This window comes from Malus domestica, chromosome 02 (genome assembly GCF_042453785.1).
Source record: "Malus domestica chromosome 02, GDT2T_hap1".
In the NCBI taxonomy this organism is placed as follows: Eukaryota; Viridiplantae; Streptophyta; class Magnoliopsida; order Rosales; family Rosaceae; genus Malus; species Malus domestica.
Window position 1 is genome coordinate 22,203,092 of NC_091662.1, and position 18,738 is coordinate 22,221,829.

Genomic DNA, 18,738 nt, shown 5'->3' on the forward strand with positions numbered 1-18,738 from the left:
CAACCAAAATTGCATCAAACTATTTTTCTAAATATCCTAATTATTAAGATAATTAGATAGTTCCAAATACGGTGATTAATAATTCAAAATTTGCTTACATAATACATAAGTAAATTGAAATCGAATTAATTATGTATAATCATAGTCAAAAAGCAAAATATTATTGAAAGCATGGATAGAAAACACCTTGTAAAAATAAAGTTGAATCGTCAAAAGTTCTCCAAGTCGAGTTCTCCAAACTAATGCGTAGTGAATCCTAATGGCTAATTAGTCTTATTTATACCATTATAAAATAAAATCATTCCTAGAAAAAATCTAAAAACTAGGGAACAAAATAAGTTAAGAGAAACTAGGAAACAATCTCCTAGATAACTTTGGTTAATTCTATGTTATCTCAATATCCTCATGCATTTCCTTGCTGGTAAATAAGAAGTCAATTTATTTAGTACATGCTTGCACCCTATATAAAACACACATGATTTGTGTGGTTAAGGATGATAGAATTTCTTGTTAATTTGATATGATATTATGTAGATTGTTCGTTCATGTCACTATTGTTTCAGTATTAGATTGGCAGGCCAACTATAATATCGGCAAGGCAATTTTCTTTTATGGAAGACGAGTCTATAATATTGATATTAGATTGGCCTGGCCATTTTCTTCTCTGCAGCAACATTTGGCAAGAATTTCAGGTACAAACAGTACAGGTTCAATTCCTTTGAAATCCTAACAAATCCATACAAATTCATAGAAACATATACAAATCTGGCAAATCCACATAGAAACCTATTTCTATCCACTGAGGTTGAAATAGAAACCGAACCGAATGTGGTTGGTTCGGTTTTAGTTTCTAAGGTTCGAAAACCAGACCAAACTGAAAATATATTAATTTTATTTTATATTGGGTATTTATTTTTTGAGCCCAATTTTCAAACCCAAATGTCTTGAAAAAAGGCAAACTTGAAGCCCTAATATATTGAGCCCTCTTCTTTTTCTTTTGTTTTCTCCCCAACTTTTATCTTCTTTTTCTTTTGTTTCTCCCAAAATGTTCTGCGAGTGTTTTTCACTATGCATTTTCTCATTGTCAAACTATACAAATTGTGGGGGCGAATTTGATTGTGTTTCAGTCTGTATAATCACATTGCATCTTTTGATTTTAGGGAGTTTTAACAAAACACTTCCGGTACTGTTCATTTTTAACGAAAAATCACATTTTTACCTTTAACTGACACTATTCACTATACCTTTAAAAATGGTTTTTCGTTAAAAGAGAAAATTTTTAGGACCTTTCGTCATCTTTCTTTTGACTTTATCGCTTTGCCCCTGCTCTGGAAATAATTTTTTGATTTTCTTATAGTTAGAGATTGCAATTTCCAGCACAACATTCTTTATCAATTTTCAAATTCTTTTATAAAAACATGTCAGAAAAAAACTCGAACCTAATCGATTCTGAACTAGAAAAAATTGAACCAAAATTGAAACGAATCGAAAAAAATCGATGGAAAACCGAATTGAACCGAACAGTAAATTCGATATGGTTTTTGGTATCAGATAAAACTCAAACCAAATGGTGAAACACATTATTGCTAGCCATTTCGTGACTAAGCTCATACTTTTCAGGTAGATAATATCGTTTGTTAAAAAAAAAAAAACCAAACTGAGGTATCGTTTGATATGCAGACAGAATGGGACGGAACAGAGAGGGAACAAAGATGCCCTCGAATGGAAAAAAGGAGGAAGTAGAAGGAGATGAAGAAGTTATAATTTTGTATTCTACGGATGTGGAATGAGTCGTTCCAGGGGGTGAGGCAGAACGAAAATTCATCCAAAATTTGTCATGTGAAATAGTATGTTCCATCCGTTTTAGGCGCACCAAACGTGAGACGGAATGCCTCGTCCCACTCAGTTCTGTCCCGTCCCATGTACCAAACGGTAGCTAAGGTATTGTTTGATATGCATATGGGACGGGACGGAACGGAATGAGACGGGATGGGACGAGACGAAATGGAAAGAGAGCAAAGATGCCCTCCGATGAAAACAAGGAGGAAGAAGAAGGAGATGTTATAATTTTGTTTTTCACGGATGTAGAACGAGTTGTTCCAGGGATGAGACGGAACGAAAATTCACCCAAAATTTGTCCTGTGAAAGAGCGCGTTCCACCCATTTTAAGCGCACCAAACGTGGGATAGAACACTTCGTTCAACTCCATTTCGTCCCGTCCCACGTACCAAACGGTACCTGAGGGTGCGTTTGGTACGCAGACGGGACGGAACGGGACGGGACGGGACGGAACGGGACGGGACGGGACGGAACGGGACGGGACGGGACGGGACGAGACGGGACGGAACGAAGGTGTAATTTTTGAAAAAGACATGGGGTATATTTGTCTTAAAATGGTAAAACATTGTGTTCCACAGACGTGGAACAAACCCGTTCCAGGGGGGAGGTGGAACGCAAAAACACCCAAAATCTATCCCGTGGAACAGCCCGTTCCACCCATTTTTGACGCACCAAACGCGGGACGGAACGCCTCGTCCCGTTCCGTCCCGTCCCGTCCCACGTACCAAACGTACCCTGAATGAACCGAACCACCCTATTGTGTTGTGTGTTGTCCGAGAAAAACGCACCAAAGTGAGAAGCAAGGTATTAAATATCGGTAATATCGGAAATATCGGTAGTCCGAAAACACGAAAATATCGATAAAATATCGATATCGATAAAAATTACATGGAAACCACGGAAATTGTAAGAAAAACTTGGAAATTTTTATTGAAACTTTGCAGGATGTTTATTTAGTCAATTATCTATTAGTTTATCACAAAAAATTGGAAGGAAATGCATTGCATGATGGATTTAACATTATCAAGTTGATTATATAGCGAGCTGACAAACATTGTGAGTGTAGAAAATATGTAGTAATTAATCATTTATATATGTAGTAATTAATGAAAGAAGTTTAAACACACCATAATCATTTATATATAATGAATTAGTACAATATTTTACACTTTATATATTGCATGGTAAGATACATGAGTGACTTATTCTTATAACGGGTACATATCAATTTTTTTTTATAAAAATTAATGGGTACAAACTTATTCTTATTTTATTTTTTTATATATTTGAAATGTTTGAATTGAAAATTAATTAGGAGTTTAATAAGGATGTGAGTATTAAAACTCTAAATAAATTACTAATTTTTGTTATGAAAGTTATGTAACTTACATGTAATTCATTAATGCTAGAGACTTTGATCAAAATATAAAAACTGATAAGAACTTAGTAAATGAACATTAGAAACTAGGGATCGGATACTAATTTTTCTTTATTTTTTTTAAAATAATAATAATTTGGTTAATCACATTTTACATCATCTAGTTTCGAGAAAAAAGAAAACTGTTTGGTCAATTTTGAAAGCCATATCAAAATTTTGAGTGATATTTTTATCCAACGTGTTAATACAAAATCATATAGGCATAGTACATGATTATGTTTTGGTAATCGAAGACGCCAAAATGAGATGAACGGTTCTACTTAGGTAATTATAGGTTTTTAATTACATTGATGATGTAGTAAATATAAGACTGACGTAGAAACGTCACTTCCACCATTTAGACTAAATTGTATGATTGGTTTTCCTTTCATGTTACTAATTTGAATAGAAGCCAAAGCTCTACGATGACGAGTTTTTGTTCATATGTGCTAGTTTGGTTTCCCTCGTTAGCCCACAAATAAATCGAATGATAAAATGTAAAAAGAATATCCAACCAATCTAAAATTTAAAAATACATTAAGTCATATAACTTAAGATATTTTGAATGGTTATATTTAACTTTTTAAAATTAAAAGTAAAAATCATGGTTGGGTGGGTGGTTGAAATTGAAACTTTGAAAAGGTGCAGCATGCTTCCCCATTTCAGCACCATGTGTGTGGTGTGACCTCCCCTCCATCCCGATTCCCCATCCTTCACATCTATCTTCTCTCAGTCCTCTCTTTCTCTCCACTTTCTAGGCTCTCCCTCTCTCTGCTTCTCTCCCTCAGTCTCTTCTTCTCTGCAACACACGCACAGACCACACACGCAGACACCACACACGCAGACCACACACGCACACACCACACACGCAGTCTCTCCTTCTCTCCCTCAGTCTCTCCGTCGTCCGTCCATCCTTCTCCCTCAGCCTCGATCTCGATCCTTCTCTCCCTCAGTCTCTCCGTCCGTCTATCCTTCTCCCTCAGCCTCGATCTCGATCCTTCTCCCTCAGTCTCTCCGTCCATCCTTCTCCTTCAGTCTCTCAATCCTTCTTCTTCTCCCTCAGTCTCTCGATCCTTCTTCGGTTCTCCCCCCATCAAATCTGAGCGGGTTTTGGGATCCGAAGAAAGGGATTGCTCATTTTCAGGGTCTGAGCGTGGATTGCTCATTTTCGGCTGCCGTTGCGACGACGACGGAGGATCCTCGGCGATATTATGGCTAATATCGCGATAATATCGCTAATATCATATCGTGATATTAGCGATATTATCGCGATATTATTACGATACTTAACTGTAAACATTGAAAATATCGTTATATGAAAATAACGATATTATCGACGATATTTCGTCGATAATATCGATATTTAAATCCTTGATGAGAAGCAAAAAGAAGTAAAGGGAGAGAGCATCCTAAAATTAAATGCAGAGAAAGAAAGAGAGAGAGAGAGAGAGAGGAGAAAACTTGAAATCTGGAAATGGATTCGCACAGCAACAAAGAAGCAGTTCAAGCAACAAACGACGACGCCTCGGCCAGCAAACTGTGCGCTTTCTTTACCTTTCCACTTTCTGCCCTTTTCGAATTAAGCCTTTATTTATCTTTTTTTTTCCTTAATTTTTGTAATTTCGCATATATTTTCCATCAAAATTTGCATTTTGTATGGTACTGCGCGATGAAATTTTGTTTAATTTATGTTTGGTTGCCGAGAAATTAGAGAGGAAAATCCAATTTTGTGTCAAGAGTGTGATGCTAACTTTTAAGTGACTGTATCACTGTTTAAAGGTCGTGCGTGAAGAAAGGGTACATGAAAGACGATTATGTCCATTTGTTTGTGAGAAGACCTGTGAGAAGATCTCCGATTATTAACCGCGGTATGATTTAGGTTTACTTGCTCCATAAAAAAATTAGAGTTGAAAGTTCAGTAAAGACTTTTGATTTCCTTTTCTGGCTTGTTTGTGCATTAAACCAGGTTACTTTGCACGTTGGGCCGCTCTGCGGAAGCTTCTAAATCAGTTTCTTGATGCCGGAGGAAATGGTGGCGAAAAGGGTCATTTGAAGAAGCAGATATTATCACTTGGAGCTGGCTTTGATACAACATATTTTCAGCTGCAGGTAGTTTATTTTTTATTTTTGGTTGTGGGTTGTGTACGATTTTGTATTTGGAAAACGTAGGAGTTGAAACTACGTCAATCTTGTCCTACTAGCATTGTGGTTGTGAAATAGGATGGAACCCTTTTGAGATAGTTTCAGGAATCAGGAGTGTTTTTTTCCGTGCAAATCTTTAGCGTGATTCTGTTTGTGATCTTCTCTTTGTTTCCTACATTCATGAGTCAATAGTATTATGGTGGTGTACAAATTTACGGGTTTGTTCACATCTTGTTTGATTTTTTGGTTGATAGGATGAGGGGAGAGCACCATATTTATATGTTGAGCTGGATTTTAAGGAGGTATGGCTTATGAAATATTCATTAACATTGCATCGATTGTGTTGGCTATAGACACTGACTTTTCTTCAAGGATGCAAACCATCTTGCATTTTATGAATGAATATTTTGTGGATGAACTCAAGCTAACCGACCGTTTTCTTTTGGACCAAGAGTTAATTTGCTGCTGTATCTAGTGCAGAGAAATATTGTCTTCAATTTTTTATTTTTACTTGCATCTTTATCACACCAGGAATTTAAACTATGTGTTTTTTGTTTGTTAGGTAACTAGTAAGAAGGCCACACTTATTGAAACGTGCAGTCATTTGAGGGACAAAATTAGTGCAACAGCATCAATCTCTCGAGGTAGGTACTCCTGTGTTGCTTATGTTATAAATCTATGGCTGCTTCCGTTCAATTGACCACACGTGTCTTTGAAGTGCTCTCTTTGATTTTTTTTTCTTATGTACCTATATGAATTGTGCAAAGTTGCAAACTTCACTGATGCACTTTTATAACTTTCCTTGCTGATTCCCCTTTATCTTATGATTGGAACTTTAATTCGTATCTTTAGGAATGTCAGTTATTTTTCATATGTTCAGAATTGAAATACTCAAACCGGTATCAGTACACAGTTAGAGTATTTTTACTTTGCAGAAAGTGGAGAAGTGCTCAGTGACCACTACAAGCTACTTCCTGTTGATTTGCGTGACATACCAAAACTAGACAATGTTATAGCTTTAGCTGGTATGAATCCGAGGTATGTGCTTACATTAAATCTCATTACAGTAATTTCAGCACTTTGGGGTTTTGGATTACTGATTTTTCCTTTTGTGGTGCGTCATTTAGATATCAATTACTGTAGCCTCCGTAAAATATGGTGATGCTTTTTATTGTTAGGGAGACTGTTTTATCTACTATACAAAATATGCATTTGGTACTCACTTGCTAAAAATTGCCTCTTGATTCTTATCAAAGAATAAATTAATAGAAGACCTGTGGATCTTTTTGACAAGAGAGATGACCAAGGGGGGGGGGTCTTGGGGAGGGGGAATAAGTAGGAAACAAATTTTCCTTGGGAATTACTATAAAAAGTAAAAGTTGGAATTGGGTTGACTCCTCATGGAAAGAAATGCGAGAGATCAGGGACCAATCTCACATGCATAGAAAATTTGGGAAGAAGTCTCATGCTATAGGGTATAGGGTCTATGCTGATTCTGTTGTCCATCCCATTTGGTGTGGTGAATCCTGGGGAACCTGCAATATGTTGTTAATGTTTTCACTGAGTCTTTCCTTTATTCTTTCCGGATTAATTGATATCCTGTTGTTTAAGTTTTTCTTGAGTTAGTGATTAAATGGTTTATTCTAATATTATTATCAGCCTTCCAACTTTTATAATTGCAGAATGCGTTTTGATATACTTGGATCCAGATTCAAGTCGTTCCATAGTTAGATGGACAGCAAAAGCATTTTCTACAGCGGTATTTTTCTTATATGAGCAGATTCATCCGGATGATGCTTTTGGGCAGCAGATGATCAGAAACTTGGAGGTCTGTTTTACTTTCTTCCAGTTTTTCCTTATTTATTTAGTAATTCAGTACTTTTATTTTAAATTTCATTCACAATGCAGCTTTCCCCTTGGTGTCTTTCTATTGTCTTTGTTTCTTTCTAAAAAGATAAAATAAAAATTGAGCCCTTTCAGATCTTCACCATTTTATTATACTCAGTTTTGAATTATTTAGTGATAGATAAAAACTTAAATGTTTAAAATAATATCAGAAGCACAGGTGTTGGAAGAGTACTGATATGAGAGATCTCCTAATCAAATTACCATTAAAGTACCAAAACTACACGTTTCAAAACTCAGGTTCTCTGATATGCATGGCAATTTTGTCTCAGCCTTTGTCTGAGAACAGGGCAGAACCTTGCAATGATATTTTTTTTAAACTCTAGGAACTCATGATAGATAAGGTCAGTTGTTCATTGGGAATATGTTTTGGGGCTTTGCTCATGCAACCAAAATAGGTTTTGTAAGTTCCAAGTTCTGTTGTTAATTATAAAGGTCCCGTTAAACAAAGGAAGATAATACTTTGTGCAGTGTGATAAACTACAATGAGCATGGGCTATGATGATTTTGTGCTTGCCTCAACTTTTATGCTTGTAGTGTCCATTTAGAGTCTGTTGAGTCCTGTATATATTTTAAATACTCTGTAAATATTAGAAGAGGTGAAGCTGTTTTACTAGGCACCTGAACTACAGTATTATTTGGAAGGCAATGTCATTGTGCTTCTCGTTGTGTTTATGGCGGAGAGGAATAATAGGACATTTGAGGACAGTTGTGTTTTGTTTCAGTTACTAGGCACCTGAATTACAGTTATTACTGTGGGCTAAATTTTAAATCAATTCTCTTGTTTTGAATAGAATAAATATATAAATCAATCCAAAAACGGATATATCAAACTTGAAGATTGTCTAGGCCACACACACCTTCACCTTTTTGGTCTGGAACTGCTTCTGTTTCATGCTTAATTTTATCTCTTTATTCCTTTAGGTGAAACTATGTTTGCTCAGCACCATCTCATGTTATCTGGAATAAAAATTTGATGTGTAAATAGTATCGTTATTGTTTTGTATTTTCAGAGTCGAGGCTGTGCGCTCTTGGGCATACATGATACACCAACATTACAGGCAAAGGAAAACCTTTTTGTTGACCAAGGATGGCAGGTAGGTGTTGTAAATTATATTTAGTACCTTTTAGCATTAAACTATCATATTCTGGATATACTGAGATGTATGTGATGATACACCAGAACTTCTTTACTCTCTTGGGTATGGGTACATCACCCAATTTGCAACGGTGATTAACTCCTTTAAATTATGGTAGAGCAGTCATCTACTATGAACTAGATCCTTAGAAAGCAGGAAATAGGTTGGAACAAATAATAACATGACAACTTTAAGGTTCTCTGAAGATTTTATTCACACCCCAAAAAAAAAAAAAAAATGAAGTTTCACATCGTAGGAATTTGTGTTCACCATTAAAACTTGGTCACCTTCTGTTGATGCACAAAATCAGTGGGGACTTTGGTACAACAGAAAATGTCAAATTTGTGACCTTCGTTAGATTGCTCCGGTCACTAGTGGATAAATATGTAAATAGATAGGGATAGGGAAGTAAACACAAGATGTACGTGGTTCACCCAGATTGGCTACGTCCACGGAGTAGAGTTCTCATTAATTGTAAAGGGTTTACGCAAGTACATAGGTTCAAGCTCTCCTTTAGTGAGTACTAGTAAATGATTTAGTACAAATGACATTAGGAAATATTGTGAGAGAATGATCTCTATTTATAGAAGAGTTTTTAGTTTCATTCTAACATTGACACGTGTCGTGTTGTGATTGGCTTCTGATGTCGACACGTGTCACGCTATGATTGGCTTCTGATGTCGACACGTGTCACGCTGTGATTGGCCTCTTGGTTGGAGGGAAACTCTTCTGGATCCTTGCTGGTATAATGTTGACCGGTGCTCAGTAGTTTCGGGATTGGTCAAGTATGGTACAAATAGTGCTCCCCTAAGTTCCCGAGTGAGGGAAGCTCCTCGGTTGGGGACTTGCAAGATCCAAGCCATTGAGTAATCACGAAACTTCTAAGTACCGAAGTGTGGTATCATTTTCACTTGCCTTATCTGTCTCATACGTAGATGTGACATCTTCTCTGGAAGCAATGCGAGGTAAGTAATCAGGCAAGGGGTTACAGGCAGTCAGTTCCTGACTGGAAGCTTGATTCCAAGTGTTGACTGATTGCTTTCTTTCTCCTTGTCTTGCAGGTAAGAACAAGGGCAAAGGAAAAGACATGAAAAAAACATGATATGAGATATTCTTGCTTTTGACCCTGATGATATGAGATACTCTTGCTCTGGTGTGGCTGGTTTGCATAGGTATTATTGGGGGGGGGGGGAGAAAGCTGTGAGTATTTCGAGAGGCTTCGTTGGGAGTGCCCTTTTAGATATGAGGAAGGGTTGAGCATTTTTGCAGGTCTGCCTGTCCGTGGAGGATGGAGGTAGACATATATAGGAGTCTCCCTAACAACAAGTAGTAATGCTATTCCTTTACCTTTCTTGGTCGTAGCAATGTAGTGGGAGTTGCAAGTTTCACGTGTTTTAACTTTGTCAGAGCACTTTGAAAAAATGGTATGTGGTATCTGGAAAGCTGATGTTGCGTGTGAAGATTGCAGATAAGCTTTATCCAAGGAAATCTGGCTTTCGAAGTTCGGAGAGCGATGCCTTTTCGGTTTTCGAACAAGCAATCTTGTCGGGGATCTGGCTCTCGAGATTTGGAGAACGGTGCCTCTTTGATTTTTGAGAAAGCAATCTTGTTGGGAGTCTGACTCTTGAGATTTGGAGAGCGGTGCCTTTTCGATTTTTGAGAAAACAATCTTGTTGGGAGTCTGGCTTTTGAGATTTGGATAGCATTGCCTTTTCGATTTTTGAGAAAGCAATCCTTTTGGGAGTTTGACTCTTGAGATTCGGAGAGCAGTGTCTCTTCGATTTTTGAGAAAGTAATCCTGTTGGGAGTCTGGCTCTCAGTGTTTAGTGTGCAGGCTCTGTGTCTAATATGGCCCCACGCTTATTTGCTCGAATCCGCCAAGTTGAATCATTGGCGGCTGAAGTGATAAGTCTCAAATAGGAGATCAGAGGGCTCAAGCATGAGAATAAACAGTTGCACAGGCTCGCACATAACTATGCTACAAACATGAAGAGGAAGCTTGACTAGCTGCAGGAATCTGATTGTCAGATTTTGCTTGATCATCAAAGGTTTGTGGGTTTGTTCTAAAGACATTTATTGCCTTCGTCTTCTGGGGCTGTACCGCGTAATCAAGCTCCAAATAATCAACCTTCGGTGCCTCTTCCTTCTGGAGTTCTGCCCAGTACTGAGGCTCCAAATGTTTACCCTCCGGTGCCTACTCTTTATGGGCCTCTGCCGACTGCTGAGACTTCTCATAAGCAACCTTTGTGAAGACTCCCTCTTGTTTGTTTATTTTGATTCATGTATATGTACATATTTGTAACTTATCGGAGATATCAATAAACAAGATTTGCTTCATTTTAACTTATTGTGTTAAATACACCAATGCTTTTTTCACTAAGTTATTTGAATTTTTTCTTTTGTTGAAGCTTGTATGTTGAAGCTTTGAGAGTGAAGCATGTATGTTGAGGTAGTGCTCCCTTAATTTCCCGAGTGAGGAAAACTTCTCGGTTGGAGACTTGAAAAATCCAAGTCACTGAGTGGTCGTGAAACTTCTGAGTATCAAGGTGCAGTAGCATATGGTAGGAGTTAGGGCTGGGCCCATTTTTGAAGGGACCGGACCGGACCTTGAATTAAAGGAGACGGGGCGGGTCGGGTCGGGCATTACAATTCTGAAAATAGGAACCAAACCTTACTTGACCTGGTTGAAACAGGCCAATTTGGTCCGGTTACACGGGTTTTTGTTTTTTTTTTTTTTTTTTTTGCTGTTTAAAAATGTTTGCTGCACAGATTGTTTGAAAAAAATTGCACATATTGCATAAATTGCAGTTTGAAAAAACTGCACAGATTGCAGTTTACACAGTTAGCACAGATTCCAGTTTACACAGATTGCAGTTTGCACAAAACAGATTGCACAAATTGCAGTTTGCAGTTTGTAGTTTGCATTTTGCAATGCACATATTGCACAAATTGAAAAAAAAAAAAAAAAGCAGACTGCAATATTGCACAGATTGCAATTGCACAAATTCAATACATCCAAAATAACATTGCATTGTCCAACATCTAAAGATTAAATCAACATACAAAACATCCGAAACCGAGAGTCCAAGACCACATCCGCAATAAATTTCAAATTAACATCCAACGCCCAAATTCCAACAACAATCCTCATTGAATCTGTAAGCAAAAATAGAATATAAACATGACATTTGCAGCATAGATACAACCAGATACATTTGCAGCATAGATACAACCAAGAAAAAAGCATTTGCAGCATAGATGTTAGAAGATTTTGATCTTTATTTCATCACCATTATGGTGCATAAGAAGGAATGCTTTAATTGCCTACCCAATCTCCTCAACAAAATGCAATCTCTTCGGTTGAGTTGTCCCCCACCATAAAACGGACAACAATAAAAACCAGACTACATGAACAATACAATTTCTTCCTACATACAGGACCTTCAATATAAATCAGAATATCCAAAAAAAAGTACCTTTCCAATCAAAGAATATGGATCATAAAATTGAGAAAATAGTCAGCCAACGTGGTGAACAAAATCTAACTTTATTCCGTAACTAGTCCTCACCCAAATATCGTTTTCAAAGATCCTCGTGTTTCTCTCAAACCAAGAAACCCCAAAAATTGCTGGCATACAGCACCTTCACAAAAGCATTCATATCACCACCAAACTACTTATGTACCCTGCATGAATTACCCAACTTACATTTCCTTCCCTACACAATCTCAGCCACACATAAAGCTATAGGATAATGTTATAATACATGATCAGCACTTCCTCCCAAGAATACTTGTCAATTCAAGAATCAATACTCATTTAGACCACAAACATCCAATTGTTCAAAGAAAAAAAAAAGTAAAAAATAAAAAATAATCTTACACACTGCAAAAATCAAATAGACAGAAGTCTGCCGATTATTTAAAAGCAACAAATGATTAGGACGTCCAAAACTCTATCACTCGTAGAACAATTATATTCAAACGCAAAATTTAAAACTACTGTAGAATGTTCAATATCCACAACCAATGGAATTGCATAAGAAGGGTGAGGAAAGACAAGCTGAGAATGGAACAAAACTGCAATAAAGTATAATGAATGCTTATAAAAAAGAAAGAATAATGAATGCCATGCACTAAAAACATGTGTAGTGCCAATCATTAAGATTACTAATATAAAAGAACTGATCATGAACTTCAAAATCTTGATCAAAATCTTCTCCACCGAAATGAGCGATATTAAGAACAAAGTAAAACCCACAATCTTCTCTACTGCAAAATTAACTCTAGTAACCTAGTTCGAAAACCCTAAAATCCCAAATTCCAATTTAAAAAACTTAAAATCCCTACACCCAAAATTCAAATTAATAACAAAACCCTAATTCAAAATTACCTAAATTTTAGAGGGATGATGGCTGGTACCAGTGTCCTCGACGATGGTGATGGGGTGATGGCGGTCACGACGGCGGGGGTTGTTGTCCAAGAGGAGAGAATCGATGGCAAGGGTGATGGCCTAGGTTCTCTGGGATGTTGTTGAGGAGGATGATGGGTGGTGCCGTTGTATTCGCTGAGGAGAATCGACGGTTGGTGAGGGGATTGGAGTCGAGGGACTGAGGTCTGAGAGTTTGAGAGAGTGAGAGTGAGAGTGGGGAATAGGGATGAGAGAGATAGAGAACTTAGGATAACACTAAAACAACGGTTCAGATTAGATATGTAGCTTATTCATCAATCTGGTCCATTCATTTTAATTACAAATGGGCCGGTCCGGGTACCCGCGGTTCCTATACTCCAGGAACCGGCCTGAACCTAAAATCACAAAGGCCCGCCCCGGCTCGCCCCATTTCTATTTTTTAAAAATAGGAACCGGCCCGTACCTGCCCCGACCCGCGGTTCCTGTACCCGTTTGCCTAGCCCTAGTAGGAGTTCCCCAAGTCTTCGGGAGTTGACGAATGAGGCATTTCCTTTCTAAGTGGTAGCCCAAAACTCCTTCATATATATTTGTTATGAAAGTTGTTAGGCCTAAAGAAGAGGAGGCCTAGGCAAATTTTTTTTTTCGAATTTTTGAATTTTTGAATTTTTGAATTTTTGAATTTTTGAATTTTCGAATATATATATATATATATATATAGAGCTTAAGGGGAGGGATCCCTATTTTTTGAAAAAAATGGGGATTAGGTGTGGGGCCCACTTCACAACAAATTTCAACGATCCGAACCGTCTATTTTGTTAGTCTTGATTCATAGATCATCCTTGCAAAAATTCAATTCAATCCGAAACCATTTGCCTATTTAATTATCAATATCAAATTTCATATTTTCTTATATAACAAAAGTAATCGTTTATTTCCTTGAACCCAATTAGATGTCTTAAACATTTCCAATTTAGCTAATATTTTGCAAGGATGATTTATGAATCGAGACTAACAAAATAGACGGTTCGGATTGTTGAAATTTGTTGTGAAGTGGGCCCCACACCTAATCCCCATTTTTTTCAAAAAATAGGGATCCCTCTCCTTAAGCTCTCTGTATATATATATATATATATATTTTAAGCTTTGTAGGCGAAGCTTTGGTGTTGAAGTTTTGTAGGTGAAGTTTTGTTGGGCACCATGAATTGATTTTGCTTCACACTATCTTGATCAAGATAGTGTGAAGCTTTTGTAGGTAAAGCTTTTGTGTTGAAGCTTTGTGGGTGAAGCTTTTGTGGGTGAATCTTTTGTGTTGAAGCTTTGGAGTTAGAAGCTTTGTAGGTGAAGCTCACTATCTTGATCAAGATAGTGTGAAGCTTTTGAGAATTTGTAGTTGTCTTCCATTGATGAAGCTTTTGTTGGTGAAGCTTTTGTGTTGAAGTTTTTGTGGGTGAAGCTTTTGTGTTGAAGCTTTTGTAGGTGAAGCTTTGGAGTTGAAGCTTTTGTTGGGTACCATAAATTGATTTTGCTTCACACTATCTTGATCAAGATAGTGTGAAGCTTTTGAGAATTTATAGTTGTCCTCCATTAATGAAGCTTTTGTTGGTGAAGCTTTTGTTGGGTACCATGAATTGATTTTGCTTCACACTATCTTGATCAAGATAGTGTGAAGCTTTTGAGAATTTATAGTTGTCCTCCATTGATGAAACTTTTTTTGGTGAAGCTTTTCTGTTGAAGCTTTAGAGTTGAAGCTTTGGAGTTGAAGCTTTGTAGGTGAAGCTTTAGAATTGAAGCTTTTGTTGGGTACCATGAATTGATTTTGCTTCACACTATCTCTCTCTCCCTCAGATAAATACATAATTAGTGTGGACGTAGCCCAAACCTTGGGGTGAACCACGATACATCTTGTGTTATTTACATTACTTGCAAATTCACGGTCGGATTTACGTTGTTCTAAGACCTCCAGTTTTGTGCATCAACACCTTCCAAAATGAAGTTTAATGTTTTAGGTTGCTTTTATTTGCATCATGTCCATTGTTGTTTCTATTTCATTTGATTAATCTTCATCCCATATGTATCTTTATTTTTAGTAATGTTGTGAATTTGAATGTGTGAGGTTTCAGAGGGCTGTTGCCTGGGACATGCTTAAAGTGTACAGTGATTTTGTTGAAGCTCAAGAAAGACGCAGGTATCTCTAATGTGTATCTTGGAAAACTGTTAGTTGTTTGCTTGTCTTTGCAGTGACATGCTTCACTTCTTATATTTCTTGTTTCTTTTTTGTTGCGAAGAACAATCATTCTATAATTGAAAAAGTTTCTGTAATTGAAAAAGAATACCGATAGAAAACCAGTGAACCAGCCGTCCACTGAGTTTTAGTAAAATAGTACAGAGGGAGTGAACCCACAATACAGCCAGTGAACAGAATAACTGTCAAATATAGCCAGACAGCTCCTACATGAAAGGACAATATTCACTTTTTTCAATTCCCATCACTTAATTTTTACCAGGAACTTGGATTAGTGTTTATCAAAAATTTCTCCTTATTTAATTAACTGTCTTTAAGTTCTACAAATCTGTGAAACTGCTTGGCTTTCAGAATATCTTGATACCCATTTTATTCTGCTCTGCTTGAAAAAAAATTTAGATAGTCCAAGCTAACCAAACATGAAGTTTTAATAGAATATGTCATACAGTCGTTAGTACTCATATTTGGATTCCATTTTCTGAACTATCTAATTGATCATGTACCTGCTTAGAAAGCCAGTTCCTAGTTTAATATTTTCATTACATGTATAGTTATGTCCTTGAGAGGAGGTGTTGTGATTCCTAACATATACATTCCTACTCGAGTTGAGTTCTGTCCTTGAGTATTCCTAAGAATAAAAACTTCAAATTTGGGTTTCGATCATGAAGGTTAGGAAGGGGGCAAATAAGCGGCTTTTCAGAATCTACTATACAGAAAATTAGAACCCTCTAGACTTTTCTCTGGAAGTCTTTTCCCTGATTTTATGCTTTTTCTTGTTCTTTCTGTTTTTGGTATTCCTATTGCTATTATATATTTGAAAGTTTCTTTGATTTTATATGGTTGTACCAAGATCCTATGGTAGTGATATTGCTGTACCACCAATGTTTTCAAGGTTCTAAAACTTCTAATTTCTAGGATATAAAGTGCCTCTGCTTTCGTTTTTGTTTTTATTTATGTCCATGCATTGGCTCTTTTTATGGCTCTTTGTCAGCTAACTTGCTATCATTTCTGAATTATTATTGGGATATGTGATGTCTTGTTGATTAGGATTGAACGATTGGAATTGTTTGATGAATTTGAAGAATGGCATATGATGCAGGCAAGTCACCTCTTCATTTATTTTGTTAAAGGAAACAGAATTGTTGGAACATTTTTTGGTAAAAGTAATTTGACAGGGGTTAGTTACATTGGTCTCCTCCCTGTATTTGTGCGTACGCTTGCGCATGTGTGAGTTTCCACATGCAGGCACACGATTCATGGGACTGCAGTGAGTCCAGTGACCTAGGTTGCGTAGGGCCAGATGCAACGATTGGTCCTTTGTCTGGGACGCTGGATCGTGTCACCTGTACTGCCCTATCAGAAAATGCCGATATGATTTGGGTCATCTTTATCTCTCTCCTCTATTCTGGGGGCAGTGAAGGATTTATTGTCATATGCTCATTGATATTTTAATTTTTCGCTGAGTATTGTCCCAATCTTCTGATTTTCAGGAGCACTACTGCGTAGCTTATGCAATCAATGATGCACTGGTATGTCCATATGCGACTGAAATCCTGGGATGCATATCACACATATGCGTTTTACAGTCTAAGTTTTTTCATAGTTATATATTGTCACACAAGACCGACCCAAATAACTCGAATAATCTTTTGGAATATGAACAAATATAAGGTCCAAATTCTCATTTTGCCTACCTGATGGTGAGCGAGAACTTGTCGTAAAAAACTGTTAACATTTTCACTTGTCTTTCCTCATGTTTCAGGGTCTGTTCGGTGATTTTGGGTTTCTTAACAACAACCACGTCCACCAGCAGCCTCAGCCGCACGTGCTCAACCCCTCCTCGTCAGCATCACCATGAAAACACGAGAGACTAGACCATACTGTCATGCCATTACCCAGTCTGGTTAAACAAATGCATCAAAGGAGCCCATCAGATTGCGCGTGGCGGCCCAACTTCCGGGATGGGGAGGTCTGTCTGGCTAAACAGATGGTCTCTCTAAGGATGTGAAGTCTCAACTATTAGTTACTCTTTCAGGGTATAATATCCAAAAAGGATGATGAGCCATCTATCTTCGTGTGTTAGTATTGTTTTGACTCGAAAGAAAATAGATCCTTTTTGGTTGTTCCTCTTTGTGCTAGCTGTCTGGCAAAGAAACTTGGTGGGGAGTTTTCAAAAAAAAAAAAGAGAAACTTGGTGGGGTCCACCATAGCACCCAAAAGTATCTAATCTCATCGGCCTCCTGTCATGTGGTTGTGGGGCAAAAGGCCATGTGAGGCGGGGAGAAAAATAAAATATAAGGATTTGGATTGGTTGGATGCTCCTTTTTTCCTAAGGAAAATTAATGAAAAGAGTTTGAAAACTTTGAGTTTTAACGATAAGGACAAAATAAAGGGTAAAGTAAATAGTATCATGATTGATTTTTTAATGTAAAAATATAGTTTTTCGTTAAAATTTTCTTTTTCCTATTGGATTTCCCTTTTCTTTTATCCTCTTGCTTTTCCTTTCTCTATTTTCTCGTTTTTGGATTGACATATTGACCATTATGTCATTGGCTTGGAAGCAGGATTTAAAATATTAGTATTGGTGGAAATATCGATTGCAAATTTTTGTAAATATCGACTGATATAAGGTGAAGCTTAGACTTCATCCTCCGTTTTTATATCTTTCTCTGATTGTTTTTGGATATTTTCTTAGAAATTTCACGTTATTGAAAAAATTTAACATTGCTTGGAAGGTAGTGGAAATTCGATGTCACATTTTCGTGTGGGTCATTGTTGTGCCAGCACAGGACACAGGACAGGGGACGAGGTTGATTTGACCAGAAGCACACTACACACTGAGGGCAATACTGGTTCGGACTCGCAGTAGTAAAACTTAATCAATGCCCCAAATCAGAATTTTCTACCAGTTTTTTAGTCTCCTTGTTTTTACAAGAGAGATTATAAGCAATGATATTTGGAGCTTGTTTGGTACACAAAGATTGTAATGAATAATCCGCTAAACTAAAGGTAGGTTGAATGGAGAAATTATAAAATTATGATGTTCTAGAGGATGCAAGCTGAATTTACTCGTGAATAAAACTTATCTATTTCAATCCTCCTTAAAATGGAAGGATTAGAAGGGATGAATTTTGTTATTAGATAACCCTCTTTAAATCCCCTTCCAAATGAAAAATCAGTCACTTCCACCTTCACTATACCTTTGAATTTAAGGAGTGCTCCATTCTAATCTAATCTTGTGTACCAAACGAGCTCTAGTGCTAAAAGTAGATTATACCAATGCATGTTTAGAGTTTAGGGTTCATGGAAGGAGAAAAACTTCGTTCCCTACCCAGAGCATGTTTACTTCTTCAGGTGTGAAAATGATAGGGTGTTGTTCACACATACATTTTTACCTCTCACGCACTTGCCTCAATTTTTGATCGTCGGATTGAATTACTAAAATAAGATCAATGGATAAATATTATCAAGGTTGTTGATAAGTAAAAATGGGTGCATGAATAACACTACCCAAATGATATGGTAATGATACAATGTAGTTGTTCAAGTACGGGATAACAATTTCCTTTAGTACTGATACGTAGTTGAAATTGGGTATAGCATACCTTATTTCAATTTTGGATCCATTTTTTTTTCGTCCATTGT

At 37.1% G+C, this 18,738-nt stretch overlaps 1 protein-coding gene across 2 annotated transcripts; it reads left to right on the forward strand.

Annotated features, from left to right (window-relative positions):
• The first annotated feature begins 4,624 nt into the window (after positions 1 to 4,624).
• On the forward strand, positions 4,625 to 17,466 carry LOC103407349 (leucine carboxyl methyltransferase 1 homolog). 2 transcript variants are annotated; one of them, XM_029093235.2, is made up of 12 exons: positions 4,627 to 4,795; positions 5,036 to 5,124; positions 5,223 to 5,365; positions 5,653 to 5,700; positions 5,961 to 6,042; positions 6,334 to 6,436; positions 7,058 to 7,226; positions 8,317 to 8,400; positions 14,972 to 15,036; positions 16,141 to 16,192; positions 16,584 to 16,622; positions 16,856 to 17,466. In XM_029093235.2, the coding sequence occupies exons 1-12, from the start codon at positions 4,731 to 4,733 to the stop codon at positions 16,949 to 16,951; spliced, it is 1,035 nt and encodes a 344-aa protein (XP_028949068.1). In that variant the 5' UTR covers positions 4,627 to 4,730; the 3' UTR covers positions 16,952 to 17,466. The 2 variants fall into 2 exon arrangements, with proteins under 2 accessions (XP_070673169.1, XP_028949068.1); XM_070817068.1 differs by lacking the exons at positions 14,972 to 15,036; positions 16,141 to 16,192; positions 16,584 to 16,622; positions 16,856 to 17,466 and adding an exon at positions 9,911 to 10,785 and having other exon boundaries at positions 4,625 to 4,795.
• Positions 17,467 to 18,738: the final 1,272 nt, after the last annotated feature.